We start from the raw sequence: 17,275 nt of genomic DNA on the forward strand, positions 1-17,275 counted from the left end.
TGGAGAGGATGTGGAGAAATAGGAACACTTTTACACTGTTGGTGGGATTGTAAACTAGTTCAACCATTATGGAAAACACTATGGCGATTCCTCAAGGATTTAAGCACATAATTATTCATTGAGGCTTATACATTTCAGTTTAGCTAAGTTTTAACTATACTATGAGTTCCCATAAAAGCATAAAATTAGGAATACAAATTATTCTTTCTGACCACCATCCTGGCCCTAACTTTCTCATTCTAATGCTTTGAAAAATGTTCCCTTTTAAGACAGGCCCAGTGCACCTACTATTGGTGGCTCCAGCTGCGCAAGAATGGATGCTGAGTCTGGTCTGTGGCAGAGCTTTTCTTGTGAAGCTCAACTGCCCTATGTCTGCAGGAAACCATTAAATAATACGGTGGAGTTAACAGGTATCTTTCTTACATGCTTATACAAATAGGTCTTAAAATCATAGTTTTGTGAAAACAAGTAAATCTTTTCTGACATCCATTTCCACCTTTCCTTCTGATACTGATAGTACTGAAAAGTACTTGATTTTTAACCCTGTGGTTAGATGTTATGAACCATATATGAATAAAGCTTTGGTTGAGATAATAAAGAATATTAAATAAAAGGATGTACATGCCCAGAAGAAGGCAGAGATATTCGAAATAGGAAATATACTTCTGTTTGTATGTGGCTCTTTTTTCTCCAGAGCAGCGGTTCTCCGGGGGTGGTCCCCAGACCAACAGCATCAGCATCACCTCTTCCTGTTAGAAATGCAAGCTCTCAGGACCCACCACGGATTTGCTACATCAGAAACTAGAGGATGGGGTCCAGCAATCTGTGTTTTAAGAAGCTCTCCAGGTGGTTCTGATGCATATTCAAGTCTGAGAACCACTACTGTGCATGCATCCGTAATAAGGCAAAAACCTATGGACACAGGAGTAATCCCAGGCTTCTTCACCCTGTGCCCCATAGCACCCGGCCCTCTTCTGTCCTTCTCTGCCAGGCAGGTCTTTGCATTGAAAACTCAAGTAAAAAAGGAGAGGTGCAGAGGGACAAAATGTGTACAATGAGGGGGTTTTTCCAGGGAGTTTGGGGATGAAAGAGACTTAAGAACAGCTGAAGTTTTTGAGGAGTGGAAAGGTGTGAGGAGTTTTTGAAAGAATGGAGAAGAGGAGTGCCTTGACTGTCAAGCACAGGGCCTGATGTATACCTGGTATTTAATTACATCCTCACCAAATGAGAGAAACTAATACTCAAAGCTGGAGGGGTGTATTAGTCCATTTTCATGCTACTGATAAAGACATACCCAAGACTGGGAAGAAAAAGAGGTTTAATGGACTTACAGTCTCACATGGTTGGGGAGGCCTCACAATCATGGCAGAAGGCAAGGAGGAGCAAGTCACATCTCACATGGATGGTGGCGAGCAAAGAAAGAGAGCTTGTGCAGGGAAACTCCCCCTGATAAGACTGCCAGATCTCGTGAGACTTATTCACTATCACGAGAACAGCACGGGAGAGACCTGTCCCCATGATTCAATTACCTTTCACCAGGTCCCTCCCGTAACACATGGGAATTTGAGGTGAGATTTGGATGAGGACCCAGCCAAATCATATCAAGGGGAAAGGATGATTTTTAAATGTCCTGCTTTAAAAGGAACTATGAGTGAAGGGAATAAAGCATCCAAATGTCTTGTCATCTAAAAAGGAGCATAGAGCAATTTTTAAGGAAAAACTAGATTTAAAATAAAGAATGTAAGGGGATATTTTAAGATAATAGGGGAAATGAACATTTGTCTTTCAAGTTGATTCAAACCGCATTTAGTCCATACAACAAAAGGCATAATAGAAAAGCCAGTACAAATGAAAATAAGCTAGAGCAATTGATAATAGATTAAGTAAATATCTCGCAGTAGCAATTAGTAAGTAAATCATGATGTTTCCACATGATTGAATAGTATGCATTTACTAAAATAACTGTGCCAGCAGGAAAATACAAAGAACAAAACCAAATGATATTCCTACTTATCATTTTAATCTTATAAAAATATATATTCATTGAGACAAAGACTAGAATATGAAAATGATTACATTAAGTTCCATTGTGGGTGATATTTTTCCTCTGTTCCTTTATCATAATTATGAAATATAACAATAATACATGCTATTTCAGAAGATTAAAGTTAATTGAGTTATCTTGCAAGTGTAAGAGGCTAGCTGAATCTGAATCACTTTATCATTCAGTAAGAAAACAAACTGTCCACATTTTTAAGATGCTGTGCTTTCTTACAACAGATATTCCAAATGGTTCTGAATCAGTGAAGTCTGAGTAACCAACTAACTTTCTGGTTTTGTTAACAGGGGTAGAAGTATTCTGTAGGGTTTTATACTTCATTCTTTTTTTCTAATCTGGAAAGATTAGACCTTCGATTGTGAGCTTTATCATGGTCAAAACAGAATCACTAATTCCATGAGGTCCATCTGTCTAGCAGAGGGAAGGAAAGAAGTGCAGGGGTAACCTTTGCCCTTTCCCTCCATTGCTGCCATCTCTTGGATGCGAAGTGTATAAATGTCTTATTCTGTCCCTTAAATCTCTGCCTGTCCTTTGTTCAACAGTGAGCATTAATCTACATCCCCTTGCTAAGCTGACCATACAAGAAAACGAGGCTTGCTCTCTTATAATCTTCTCAAGGACAGAGACTGGAGGGAAACCTAACAAATTCCATACCCAGGAAAAGATTTGTCAGAAACTGACTTAAGGCACATCTTTCTACTGTCTACTTGGACTAAGGGCAATTTCTCCCTTGATTGTGTCTAAACCCTTTAATAGTCTGTGCTCAGCCATATAGCACATTGAAGCACGTTAAAGTCACATCATTTTCTGAATCCCAGTGGGAATTCCTACGATGCCATATATACCTCATTTATGTGGTAGGCACCGCATGAATTCATGTCACTGTAGCATCTGACATCACATTCCCCAGTTTTCCAGGACCCTCATTATTCAAGAAAAAATAATTTGCAATGTTATTGATTCAAAATAGATGTATCTTTACTGGAATATAAATAGCTGCTTTTCCCCCAGATGTCTGGACATACTCAGATACCCGCTGTGATGCAGGCTGGCTGCCAAATAATGGATTTTGCTATCTACTGGTAAATGAAAGTAATTCCTGGGATAAGGCACATGCGAAATGCAAAGACTTCAATAGTGACCTAATCAGCATTCATTCTTTAGCAGATGTGGAGGTGGTGGTCACAAAACTCCATAATGAGGGTAAGTTTTTAAAAATATCCTATTTGAAAGGCTAAGGCATTTTAAAGTATCCCTGGTTTTAGACTCTTGGTGGGAATGAAAAGCTTACAGTCTGACCCCACAGGTCAGGACTGTCAGATAGGATTGTATCTGGTGATGGAACTGTTCTACAATTAGCACTGTCTAGTATGGTGGCCACTAGCCACATGCAGCTTTTGAGCAGTTGGCATGTAGCTAGGGCAACTGAGGAACTGAATTATTACTTTTATTTCATTTTAATTAATTTAAGTGGCCACATGTGCCTAGTGGCAACCAATTTGACAGTACCACCATTGATTGAATAATCTCCCTCTTCTCATGAGCTAAATTTTATTTAAGTTGCTCAGAAAACTTAAGTGATAATTACTTCACTTTTGTAATTACTTGAAAGCTAAATACTGGTAAAGGAAAATATACTAGACTGACAGTAGTATGATCTCTTCCTAGAAATCACTAATAATAGCTAAGAGTAGGTACCTACTCAGTGCCAGCCTGGTGCTCCTTGTTTCACTTGTGAAGGCAGCAGAGTCATACCGGGGCAGCAGTGGACAGTATTTCTGTTCAAACTGGGATATGTATGATTGTATTTATAGAATTTCATTCATCCCACAAAGCAAAGTTTTTCTACACCAGATATCAGGAACACCCAGCCTGCAGGTGTTCTACCTGTGTACTTTACTGGCACAAGTGACTTAAAAAGCCTTCATTACCCAACCTGCCTGTCTTATCAACATATTAATAACCAAATTAAGAGTACTACAAAGGCTCTTAAAACTCCGTATCAGAATGTAAAAATTCATATAACAATATAAATATTAAAGTATGTAATTGAGCAAAATCAAAGAAATAAAACATTTTTCTTTTAGATGCCAAAGAAGAAGTATGGATAGGCCTTAAAAACATAAATATACCAACTTTATTTCGGTGGTCAGATGGTACTGAAGTTACTCTAACATATTGGGATGAGAATGAGCCAAATGTTCCCTACAATAAGACGCCTAACTGTGTTTCCTACTTAGGAGAGGTAGGAAACCTCCTATGGTTTCTTTATATTCTTATTGTTTTACTTAATGATAATATTAAGATTTCTTTGGTTGGGAAGTTTGTGTATAAGCTGGAAAAGAAAAGGTAAGAGCGCTCTGGATCAGGGTACAGGGCCACGGACCATTACCTGTTAAGAATCGGGTTGCACAGCAGGAGGTGAGTGGTGGGTACGCAAACATTACTACCCGAACTCCGCCTCCTGTAAGATTGGCAGCACCATTAGATTCTCATAGGAGGGTGAACCCTATTATGAACTGCACATGCAAGGGATCTAGGTTGTACTTCCTTGTGGAACAGTTTCATCCCAAAACTATCCTCTTCACCACCCTCTGTGGAAAAAATTGTCTTCCACAAAACTGGTCCGTGGTGCCAAAGGTTGGCAAAAAATAATCTCAAGTCTAGATTGTCTTTCTGGTAGTTACTTTAAAAAGGTAAATAAAAGCAATTACTAAATAAGCAACCTACGTCCTATCTGAAAGCATCCTTTCTGGTCTCAAACAGATACAGAGAATCCCTTTAGAACTCAGATTCTTGTGCCAGACTGATTCTAGCAACCTGCTTTCTCTCAGGACCAGGGCCTCCACCCACCTTTCTGCCATCAATGTAATATTTGGCAGATACCCACAATTTAACCTGGAAAATCCCGTCTTCCAAATTCATGTTTAGGTTGTTTTATATCGATACTACTTTGAAAAGTGAAAAAATGATTTTATTTAAAAACTAGGCTTAACATCTTTCAGAAACCATCTTACTCCTGTAGAATGCTCGCCTTAATAATCCAAAATAGGCTGTGTCTTGAGCAGAAAAGATATATGTACCTCTATGTTTTGTTTGTATCACTTTCCTGTGGACTCCTAATTGGTTATGAAAGTGACTGTGTCACTCAGACATCTAAAGAGACTTAAGTGGAAGCAATAAAGATTATGTGTATTTAAAAGAAATTTAGAAAGGTGTCACATTTGAAGCTCTATTCAAAATGATATCCAACATGTCTTTAGAAGAACATCAGAAATGGAAAGGGGTTCCCATGGGCAAGAGTGAACTGATGACATACCTAGACAGCATTCCAACGTTCAACCCTTATCACAATTGTCTTATTAAAATTTAATTCGAAGAAAGCAAAGTGACTTAGTCAATTAAGCAAATTAATGTTAAGTAGCATATTTGAAAGAGAGAATTTTGAAGTCCAGGTTGAGGTATAGTTGAAAGAAACTTTTGACCTAGAATTCGTGGAGAATAGCTATTTTAGCCACCATCATCATTTTACACGTGAGGAAACTGAGAAAGGGAGGTTGACGATGTGCCTAAAAGTTTCAAACTTTGGCTGTGCCATAGGGAAGAAGACTAGAATGCTGCAACTGTGGGCTGAGTTCTTCTCTCTTCAGCTTTTATACTAAGTGTCCTTTGATGGTTTTATTGCTACTCTTATAAGAAAATGAAATTTATCCACAATGTGACCTGGAGATGATGCTGAGGTAACTGGTTGTGAGCCATCACTTTGCAGGCCTGTTGAGTAGCATTTTCTAGGAGTGTGTTCTCACATTTGATAATTCATTTATATTAATTCTCTCTCTCTCTCTCTCTCTCTCTCTCTCTCTCCCTCTCTCCCTCCCTCCCTCTCCCTCTCCCTCTCCCTCTCCCTCTCTTCCTCTCTCTCTCTTTCTCTCATAGTTTTTGTGAGTTCAGTTTTGAATATGCGGTAAATAATTTCCTTTCCAAGCAAATGTTTTTGTCTCCTTTCAAAGCTAGGTCAGTGGAAAGTCCAATCATGTGAGGAGAAACTAAAATATGTATGCAAGAGAAAGGGAGAAAAACTAAACGACGCAAGTGCTGATAAGATGTGTCCTCCAAATGAGGTAAGTGAAATCCCTATGTAAATTTTCTCAAGCAGTGTTACAACTTCTTGATTAGAAATGGTAGCTGAGACTTAAATAATTCAGACTTATAAAATTGAGGAAACTACTAGTTTCTGTTCATTTATGTTAGAACAAGCCAGAAGGCAGTGAGTTATAGCATATTGCTTCTTACAGAAGCAGACATTTGAAATTTTCTATAAATATTTGTAGAATTACCATCCTCAAGGCTGATGTCTTTACTTCCCCCACTAATATTATCAATATTCAAAAATAATTCATCCAGTGAATATTATACTCTTATGATGAGCCAGCCTCCAAGAATAAAGAGAATTAACCCATACATTTTGTCTGACACAGGCTCACAGTCTTGTGGAAGTTATCTGTGAAATTGCATCCCACCCCCATCACATGTGTGAATTCAATAGCCATGTCCTCAATTTCCACATATTCTAAGATGCTGTCAATGCAACAGAAACATGCTTGCCAGACGGGGACACCATCAAGTCTGGAAAACAGTTTGACAATATTTTTCCTCTGATTTAGGGCTGGAAGAGACATGGAGAAACCTGTTACAAGATTTACGAGGATGAGGTCCCTTTTGGAACAAACTGCAATCTGACTATCACTAGCAGGTGTGACCATCAGTAAACTTGTACTCAGAAACTTTCAACTCTGAGTTCTTATGCTAAACAGTCTTCATAAGAAAAAGGTGCATCTTCAAATAGAGTCAATCATTGTGAAGCACTTGCCAATTTGATTCTCCTTTTGTAGATTTGAACAAGAATACCTAAATGATTTGATGAAAAAGTATGATAAATCTCTAAGAAAATACTTCTGGACTGGCCTGAGAGATGTAAATTCTCGTGGAGAGTATAATTGGGCAACTGTTGGTGGAACAAGGCGGTCTGTAACCTTTTCCAACTGGAATTTTCTTGAGCCAGGTGAGTGTCTTAATCTTTTTTTATATATATGCTTTAAATTCTAGGGTACATGTGCACAACATGCAGGTTTGTTACATATGTATACATGTGCCATGTTAGTGTGCTGCACTAAAGTAGCAGTATACTGTGACTGGTGAAAGGCAGCACTCCTCTCAAAGGTGTTCCTCACTTACTTTTGAAATGTGAGGGACGTGATGATCTTCAGGATTGGAGGCTATCTATGGAAACATACATAGAAGCAGTGGCTGTGTCTTCCCTATTATGTCCTTGAGAATAATCCAGTGAAAGAAGTTCAAAAACTTAGTTCTCCCAAACCACCATCTAATGGCTCAGAGCTAGAAGCACCAGTGTGAGTTTTTAAAATCTTTTCTGTGTAAATCTCAAATAGAATCTCGAAGCGCCCGTGTGAGGCTCTTTACATTTTCATCTCTCTGCTTCCTAACCTTTTATCAAAACTGAATGTGTTTTCTTCCATTATTCTCAATGGGTAAGAATTATGGAGGCTATCTTGCATTATTTATTTTAATACTGCTTCATACTTTTAATACTGTTATGAATACATAAAATTATGACTGTCATAAAATAAACAGTAAACAAATGTATGTTACCACATACCTCCTTCTATATTATACCAGCTTTTCCTTTGGATCAGAATCTGGGAGAGTTGTGCTTTGAGGTTTACTAGGTTGCTTAAAAACTGCTCAAGGCTGGGCACGGTGGCTCAAGCCTGTAATCCCAGCACTTTGGGAGGCTGAGACAGGTGGATCACGAGGTCAGGAGATCGAGACCATCCTGGCTAACACGGTGAAACCCCGTCTCTACTAAAAAATACAAAGAACTAGCCGGGCGAGGTGGCGGGCACCTGTAGTCCCAGCTACTCCGGAAGCTGAGGCAGGAGAATGGCATAAACCCGGGAGGCGGAGCTTGCAGTGAGCTGAGATCCAGCCACTGCACTCCAGCCCGGGTGACAGAGCGAGACTCCGTCTCAAAAAAAAAAAAAAAAAAAAACTGCTCAAAGTTGTTAAGCTAATTTGAACCACTATCCTAAGCAGCAATAGTATTTAGGGTACAGCTCTAGAAACAGACCACCTGGGCACAAATCCTGGGGGTAACCACTTACTAATTCTATGACCTTGAGCAAGTCACTTAATTCTCACTGTACCTCAAATTATGACAATAGAATCCCCCCTATATGTTTGTTGTGAGGATTAATTTTTTTCGAAAAGTACTTTACAAATAGTAAACACCTATCATTATTATTCTGAACAACACATTTCTTTCCTCTCTTTGTTCCATGTCTTTTTATTCTCTCTCCCCAACTTGGCTGAAATAAAGAGTAGGAACACTAGAAGATGTTTGAACTTTAACATTTTAATTGTTAATTGAGCTTTCCACTTCAATCCCAGCTTCCCCAGGCGGCTGTGTGGCTATGTCTACTGGAAAGTCTCTTGGAAAGTGGGAGGTGAAGGACTGCAGAAGCTTCAAAGCACTTTCAATTTGCAAGAAAATGAGTGGACCCCTTGAGCCTGAAGAAGCAGCCCCTAAGCCTAATGACCCCTGTCCTGAAGGCTGGCAGAGTTTCCCTACAAGTCTTTCTTGTTATAAGGTAAAGTGACATTCTCATTCTATCCTTCAATGAAGTTATTTTTCCACTATCCTAGTTCATGTCCTTGTACAAATTATGCTCTTCTCGATAGTCCTATGTAACCTAACTAAAGTGCTCTGGAGCACAGAGTCCTTGGCAGGGCATTGCTGAACCTCTGGCATAAGGTGGCTCAGCCCCACACCCTGCATGTGTCCTGCCCAAAAAGGCAGGCCCAAGAACTGGCTCCTTCCCAAAGTCTTTTTTTCCCAGTAAGTTGGTATACTATATGCCATACTGCCGCTCTGCCTATGATCCTCATATTCCTCTAATTCTTGTTGTCAAATTGATAGCTCCTGCACTGTTTATAGTGTAAAAAATTATATATATATTTATATTTATATATTTGGGTCTGCATCAGTCAGCTAGTCCCATAAACAAACCATTAGATGCCACCCCAAAATTCAGTGGCTATAACAACAAACATATAGCCTCACATTCTCACAGATCTCCAGGCCATCTGGGGTTTGACTGATCTAGTTTGGTGACCTCTGCTCCCAACTTCAGGTCAGCTGTGCTAGGCTCCAGCCCTTCATTCTAGGGCTCAGGCTGAAAGGGCAACGGTTTGCAGGGGTTGGTTGTTCTCGTGGTATATCACTGGAGCCCAAGAAGGCAAGCCAACCATATAAGCACATTTCAGGCCTCTGCTCACTTTACCTCCACTAATATCCCATCAACACAGTAAGTCATATGGCCAAGCCCCATGCCAAGGGACAAAGAAGTATACTCCACCCACCAGGGGGCTGTGGCAAGACCATCTAATTATATTACAAGGAACTGAAAAATTGGGACAAATGTAAATTGGCCTGTCATTGTGTCATCATCTCTTCCTCCTCCTCCTCCTCTTCTTCTTTCTTCTTCTTTCTTTTTCTCCTTTCTTCTTCTTTTGAAACAGCCCAAGTTCCAGGTTTACTTTTGCCACTTTCTGTCAATGTTCACACACCAGTGCAGACTGCTCTTTGGTTCTACCTCGTCAGAACATAGTTCTATTTTTGTGTGGGTCACAGTGTCTTATATTCAAAATTTCTATTGTTAGCACATTTCTTTGCCAAAGCCTACTCCCAAAGCATGTGTATGTATCCTTTACAGCCTTGCCTACTGGTTCATTTTATCTTTCAAGGTCCTAGGAATACGGGAGAACATGGATCTTGTTGGACTAGTTCCCCAGCCTGGCTGAGGAAGGCCATCCATCTGACCACAGGGACTGGCATCTGTGCTGGCCCTCAGTTGAATTGGCACTTTCAGCCGGACCAGTCTGTGTCTCAGTATCTGTGCATTTACCTGAGCCTTCATTACACCTTTCAGAATTCATTTCAGGGGCCCACACATATGACAGTAATTGACTTTAACACTGTGAAATACTTTAAGATTATACCAGAAAACAAATTAACGTTATATTTTGCTAAGGTATTCCATGCAGAAAGAATTGTGAGAAAGAGGAACTGGGAAGAAGCTGAACGATTCTGCCAAGCCCTTGGAGCACACCTTTCTAGCTTCAGCCGTGTGGATGAAATAAAGGAATTTCTTCACTTTTTAACAGACCAGTTCAGGTAATGCTTTTAGAATGAGAATTTCTATGCTGAATTTGATGTCCTCTAGATATTCAAAATTGGCATGTTCTTACCCTCTCTCCCTGTTGGAAAAAAAAATGGACATGTTTTATTATCTGAAAGGTCATTTGTTGCTTAGCAGTCATGCAACATCAAGCACTCTTAATGTGCAGACACTATGAGGAATCTAAAGGTGAATGAGATGTATTCCCTACCCTTTGTTTAATAAAGTCCAACAGCAATGTATGGCAGAAAATCTAGAACATAGGCAAGGAAGGGCCTCGGGAATTCAGAGGAGGGAGGGAGTACTTCCGGGAGTATAATCAGGAAAAATGTCATAAAGAAGGTTGATTCTTGGAAGGTAGGTATTATTTCAAAAGGCAAGATAGGAGAAGGAGAAGGAGCCAGAAAAAAATCAGAACATAAGCAAAGGAACTGAGACCAGAATGTACAGATATGGTCAAGGAGAAGTGAGTCATACAAATTAGCTAGAAAATGGGATTTGGATATGAAATTGGAATGTCCTTGTTTGCCAGGGTAGGAGTTTGATCTTAAGTCATTAAACACAACCAAACAAAAAACAAAAACAAGGTGCCTGTGTGTGTATTTATATCTATACACACTCACATATACATGCATATATACATATATATACGGAGAGGAAGGCGTTTCACCATGTTGGCCAGGCTCGTCTCGAACTTCTGACCTTAGGTGATCCGCCCACCTCAGCCTCCCAAAGTACTGGGATTGAAGGCATGAGCCACCAGCCCAGCCCATTTTCAGTTTTGATTAAGTGTGAGTCTGCAAATTTGTTCAATAATAAAGTCTGTGCTTTTGAAAGAGACTTAAAACAAAACTTGCCAATTAGTACTTATCCAGCTCTAAGACTATAATGTTCTTTTCCTGGGAGGAAGGGGCCACAAAATACTACAAAATTGTGAAATTCTAATAAAAATCCTTTAAAAATTAAATTTTTAAAAAAATTTTTTAATTTTAAAAATTAAAGCAACTAGCAACATTTTCATTGTGCAACAAATAAGTTAGTACTGAGTAGCTGGTGGCCTCCAGAAATGGGGCCTGACTCTCCGACTTGCCATGGTCTCTAATTTATTACTTCTTGTCCCCACTTCCCTTGCTTATGTTATGTGCTTGTCTCATATGTACTCAAATAGCAATTGAATTAATAATCACAAGTCATGTGATCATCTTAATAGGTGCTGAAAATGCATCTGGTAAAATCCACTATTCATTCCTGGTTTAATACGTAAATATACACTTACATTTAATAAATATAACTAATATTTAAATTCTTATTCGAATAGAAGAATAGCTCAAATTAATAGCCATATCACACTTAATGATGAAGCATTGTTAAGTGCATTTCCCTGAAAGTCTGAAAAAGGTAAGGATCCCTATATCATCACTACTGTTAATCTTGGTTTGAAATTCATCTCATGCACATTAAGATAAAAACAATACTATAATGTGTAAATGTTTATATATATTAAACAGAGGAAAAGATAAATTATCAAAGAGTAAAGCATATATTATTTACACTTAAAACTAGACAGCAAAAATATATCAGAAAGGGTAATGGCTATTATATCTCTAGGAAGTAAGATTTTGAGCGATTTTTAAAGTCTTTTCTTTGAGCTGGGTGTGGTGGCTTATACCTGTAATCCCAGCACTTTGGGGGCCTGAGGTGAGAGGATTACTTGAAACCAGGAGTTCGAGACCAGCCTGGGCAGCATAGGGAGACCCTGTCTCTATAAGAAAAAAAAAAAAAAAAACCCAAAAGATTAACTGGGCATGGTGGCACACACCTGTAGTCCTGGTTACTCAGGAGGCTGAGTCAGGAGGATCACTTGAGCCCAGGAGTTCAAGGATACAGTGAGACAAGATAGTGCCACTGCACTCCAGCTTGGGCAACAGAGTGAGATGCTGTCTCTAAAAAATAAATGAATAAAATATTTTCTTTGGAAATTTCCATATTTTCCAGATTTGCTTTTTGTTTTGTTTTGTTTTGTTTTGTTTTTTGAGACAGGGTCTTGTTTTGTCACTGAAGTCCAGTGGCATGATTACAGCTCACTGCAGCCTCAACCTCCCAGATTCAGGTAATCCCCCTACTTCAGCCTCCCAAGTAGCTGGGACTGCAGTCACATGCCACAACACCCAGCTGATGTTTGTATTTTTTTTTTTTTGTAGAAACAGGTTTTTCCATGTTGCTCAGGCTAATCTCAGATTCCTGGGCTCAAGTGATTCACCTTCCTTGGCCTCCCAAGGTGCTGGGATCACAGATGTGAGCCACAGTGCCTGGCCCAGATTTGCTCTAATATAGTTTCTGCTGTGTTTTTCTCATTAGAGAATGTAGTTTCACCACAGTGTACTGGGAACCTAATGTAAAATACAATACCTGTGTTCCATAAATATTTATTTATTAAGCATCTGTGTAGAATCTCAGGTATTCTAGACATCATTGTCTAGTGTTAGAAATTAATATACAAAATTTCACTGCAGACTGACCCAAGGTAATTTGTATATACTAAATACCAACTCTCGGGTTCTTTTTGAGGTAAGTGTTAGCTATTCCCTCAACCTTGAGAATAGATTATAACAAATACAAAATTCAGACCAAAATTTTCCATACACACAGACATTTGCTATGCAAACATTCATTGAAGCAGACACAAAACATTTTATACAACCTGTTTTGTAAGCTTGACAACATCCCAGCATTCTGTCCTTTTTGGTGTTTTAATTATCACCTTGCACAGGTTTACTTGAGCAGATGTGGCAGCATTCTGTGGCAGCATTCTGTTCCTATTGTAGTGAGTATCAGGCCGTCACAATCACAGGACCCAATGACTGGATGTGGGATTGTTTAGAATCAAGCCCTACTAAGATACAGGCTGTGGCCTCACAAAATTCTAATACATTCTTGAGAAGTGTGAGAGTTTCTCTAAATATTTTAGCTAATCCCCGCATCTCAAATAACTTATATTTCACCAATGAGAGCCCAATCCTACCATCATGCCAATGAACAAGCTTCTGATTTCAGCGACATTAACCCAGTTCTCACATTCACTCTGCTCATGACCAAAGCTTCCAGTGTGACTTTGGTGATCATGGAAGTCCTCATGGTGGCCACCTCTGGAGCATGGCCTTTCATTTTTTTTTTTTTTTTAATTGTACTTTAGGTTCTAGGGTACATGTGCATTTTTTTAAATTATACTTTAGGTTCTAGGGTACGTGTGCACAATATGCAGGTTTGTTACGTATGTATACATGTGCCATTTGATTTGTTGCACCCATTAGCTCATCATTTACATTAGGTATTTCTCCTAATGCTATCTCTCCCCCATTCCTCTGCCCCATGACAGGTCACGGTGTGTGATGTTCCCCACACTGTGTCCAAGTGTTCTCATTGTTCAGTTCCCACCTATAAGTGAGAACATGCAGTGTTTGGTTTTCTGTCCTTGTGATAGTTTGCTCAGAATGATGGTTTCCAACTTCATCCTACAAAGGACATGAACTCATCCTTTTTTATGACTGCATAGTATTCCACGGTGTATATGTGTGGGGCATGGCCTTTCTAATACACCACCAATACTTCCTGACATGTAAGTTTCAAGCAGGGCAACTTAACGGCCCTCAGATTTCAAGCTTAACACAGACAATATCATACTATCCAGGTAAAGTATTTTTAAGTAAAATGCTGATATAAGGTCTAGATTCCAAGCAAGCAGTTAGTAACTCTATCTGGAACGAAGAGCCATGGATAAGTAGTAAGCAATGAGGTTGTAGATATTTGTGAGAAACAATAAGTAGAAAACATTGGAATATCATATGTGATAGAAATGACCATTAAGAGCATCCATATGCAGAATGGATTACACCAGGAAACCAAACATGAAAGGAAACTTTTATGATTTGTTTCTTTGTTTTGAATCACACTTGTTGAGCACTCCCTTCTTTAAAAAATTAATACAAGTTCATTATATAAAATTTGGAAAAGATAAAAACGGATAATGAAGCAAACAATCACCTCAAATCCTAGCTCCTGATTATAAACATAGTAAACACTTAATGTAAACCCTTTCTGTACTTACATCTCTACGCATATAGCTTTTATAAAACCTATTTTCCATAGAGTGTAGTATGTTTAATTTTTTTCTAATCATAAAAATAATGCATATTGAATTTAGAAAACAGAACAGCACAGAGAAAAAACAAATCTCCATAATCCCTTCACTCATAGGAACTGTATTTTATTTGTACTCGGATCCTAGCAGCTAACACAATGCCATAGTAAGCAGACTGCATTGTTTGCTTAATAACTTCTCCATAATAAAGAAATTGTTTGCCTGTGCTGTGCTTACAGAACATATTCTAAAACCAAAATTGTAACTATGGCTTAAAGGAAAGAAGGAAGCAAACCCATTTATATTAGAAAATGATTCTAAAGCGTACTCCTTGATGCCTTGGCTTTTTATTGCAGGAACTGACCTTTCTCAGCAAGATATCCATTGCCCAAATTGTGTATTGCATGCCAAGGAGTTAAGTCAGATTACTGCTGTTCCTCTCACAATCTAAGTTCCACATCTCTATTTGTATTTCAGGGGAAAAGATTCATGGTGCACCAAATCATTAAGGCTCTAAGATCTTTGCAACTGCTAATGGTAGCCCAACAGGGAAAGCCATTGTAGGGCAAAAATAGCCACAGGATTAGAGAAGAAAGCCTTGTTTGCGATGCCGTTGCTGCTGTGTACACTACCTCCTGTGATGTGGCATGAATGGATTTAGACATAAATCTAAGGCTTTGTAGAGTAAGCACCCTCATCAAATAGTATTTACTGGGGCTTATGGCTAAGATACTGTTTTCCTTAGCAACCAGATACAGCAGGAAATTTGATTGAGAATAGGAATTTTAACACAATTACACATATTAACCTTTTATGCAATCTCTTCATAACCCAGTAGTTTTAAAACCATATACTTAGTGCTTGGAGTACCAGGAATTTGTAAAGAGAAAGAGGGAATCTCAGTTTGACTTGATTCGCTGGTTATGATCAGGTACAATTTTTCCTTCGCTTTTTCTAAAATCAACATTGGAAGTGTGCAGTGATTAGTGTGATAGCCAATTTCTTCTTCCCTTTATCTTCCTGCAGCTAAACTAGGTCAAACCAGGAATGAGTTACAATTGAGGAAATATTTTCTACTTCTGATCCCGCACAAAAAAAATAACATACACGTAGCTATTATTTTCTATATTTATGACATGTTAGTGAGTTCTTTAAAATGAAGCTGAAATCTGTAAATTTCTGTGTTTAGATGAAACTCAGTTTCAGAAAGTAGTAGAGATTAGAAATTTTGGACAATCGAGCAAACTCTTCTCTAGGAAACTGTCCTCTGAGATGCAGCCAAGGAGCCAGAAATGGGCTTGAAAGCAGAGATGTTTCTGAGTGGAAGGAAGGGGAGCTATTAGCTGAGAGAAGACTGGGTAAAAGCTTAAGGAGCCTAGAAAGTTGAGGACAAACCTCTAAAAAGGCTACCAGTGGGAGCCTCCGCAATGCAGGTGACAAATGACCTTTGATCGTCTTCCTGGTTGTATTGTGGATTGTGTAAAGAAGATAAAATAGCTAATGCTTACTTTAGGGAAACACAAAATTCTACATGAATTCCCCAGGCCCAAATATATAGTGTGCAAAGATTTGGGAGAAATGAAGTTATTTCCCCCAAATAAGTATGAGGAAGAATACTTAACTGCCTCTCTATTTTAGCTGTCTGGCTCTAATTGTGCTGTATATGCCAGTTGTCTAGACCCTGTGGTTTAGAAATCCAGCACTCGGGTGGTATGATACACTCGGAAGCCTGTAAGAGAGCCCTGATGAGCAGAAGGCATAAACTGCAAATTCCTCTTTAGCTACTAAATTTAAACTGGACTTGATTGTCTCCACTGGATATATCTTAAATCCACAAATTGGTGGATCTTTCTCTGTGGAAGAAAACAATATAACAATGAAAACCAAAACAGGACAGTCCTCATTCATATTCCATTGCATTAAGTCAAAAACCTTGAGGTTGAAAAGATGAAAAAGTACTTATTGTTGTTAAAATATGAGGTAATGTTGAACAAAGGTAAGAAATAAAGAAAAGCAATTATTTATTTAAAAATAAGAAATTAGTTTAAAATTCTTTGTTTCAGCCTTTGATTCACTAGTACATTTTATTAAAATGAACTTATTATACTTCTCTGTAGACTCATAGCTATATGTTCCATATATTTCATATATTCTGCTGAACTTGAGAATATGTGTTGTTTTTAGATTTGGAATCTACCCCTTCTTTAAAATGTATTCTATATTATACTTACAGGCATATTACATTTATATATGTATACACACATGTACTGATCATACATATCATGTGCCAACAAAAAAGGTTAAATTATATGGATTATTATTTGTCACCCAAAAGTGTAATAAATTTTAGAAAATATTTTCAAATGGAGTTAGAGGCAGAGAAAATTTTCTATGTTTATATCACATCTACTTATGCTGTGTATTTATCCCTGGCCAGAGCATAAATGTATTTGAGGGGAAAGGATTACTTAGACATATGTTCCTGCCTCCATATGCTTGTGTAGATAGTCTTCCTTGGAAGGCCTACCCTTCTTCCTCTTGGCCAATCTGATTACTGGCATTCGGATCATGTCTAGAAAGAAATGTTAGCCATCCCTTGAAGAATATCTTTTGACCTACCAACCTCACGAAGTCTTTCTTCATTTTCTGCAGCCCACAGTGACCTCTCCTTTCTCTGAACTTTTGTATCATCTAAAATGTATACAACTCATTTGATAGCTTTCATAAATGGTCTTTAGTTTTTTGTTCATATGTGTCTTATCTCTATTTCATATTACATTTGAGGGTAGATGTAGGTCTTAAACTTCTCTGTCTCATCAT

At 38.5% G+C, this 17,275-nt stretch overlaps 1 protein-coding gene across 1 annotated transcript in view; it reads left to right on the plus strand.

The window, feature by feature from the left end:
- The window catches only part of LY75 (lymphocyte antigen 75), an 89,802-nt gene that overhangs the window by 21,020 nt on the left and 51,507 nt on the right, over positions 1–17,275 (plus strand). The window contains exons 6-13 of the mRNA XM_011947133.1: positions 270–410; positions 3,071–3,262; positions 4,147–4,304; positions 6,070–6,180; positions 6,724–6,812; positions 6,952–7,121; positions 8,528–8,727; positions 10,171–10,313. Of these exons, the coding sequence (XP_011802523.1) occupies positions 270–410; positions 3,071–3,262; positions 4,147–4,304; positions 6,070–6,180; positions 6,724–6,812; positions 6,952–7,121; positions 8,528–8,727; positions 10,171–10,313 (1,204 nt within the window). The remainder of the gene's footprint in view (positions 1–269; positions 411–3,070; positions 3,263–4,146; positions 4,305–6,069; positions 6,181–6,723; positions 6,813–6,951; positions 7,122–8,527; positions 8,728–10,170; positions 10,314–17,275) is intronic.

Source organism: Colobus angolensis, unplaced genomic scaffold (genome assembly GCF_000951035.1).
Source record: "Colobus angolensis palliatus isolate OR3802 unplaced genomic scaffold, Cang.pa_1.0 Scaffold259, whole genome shotgun sequence".
Lineage (NCBI taxonomy): Eukaryota > Metazoa > Chordata > Mammalia > Primates > Cercopithecidae > Colobus > Colobus angolensis.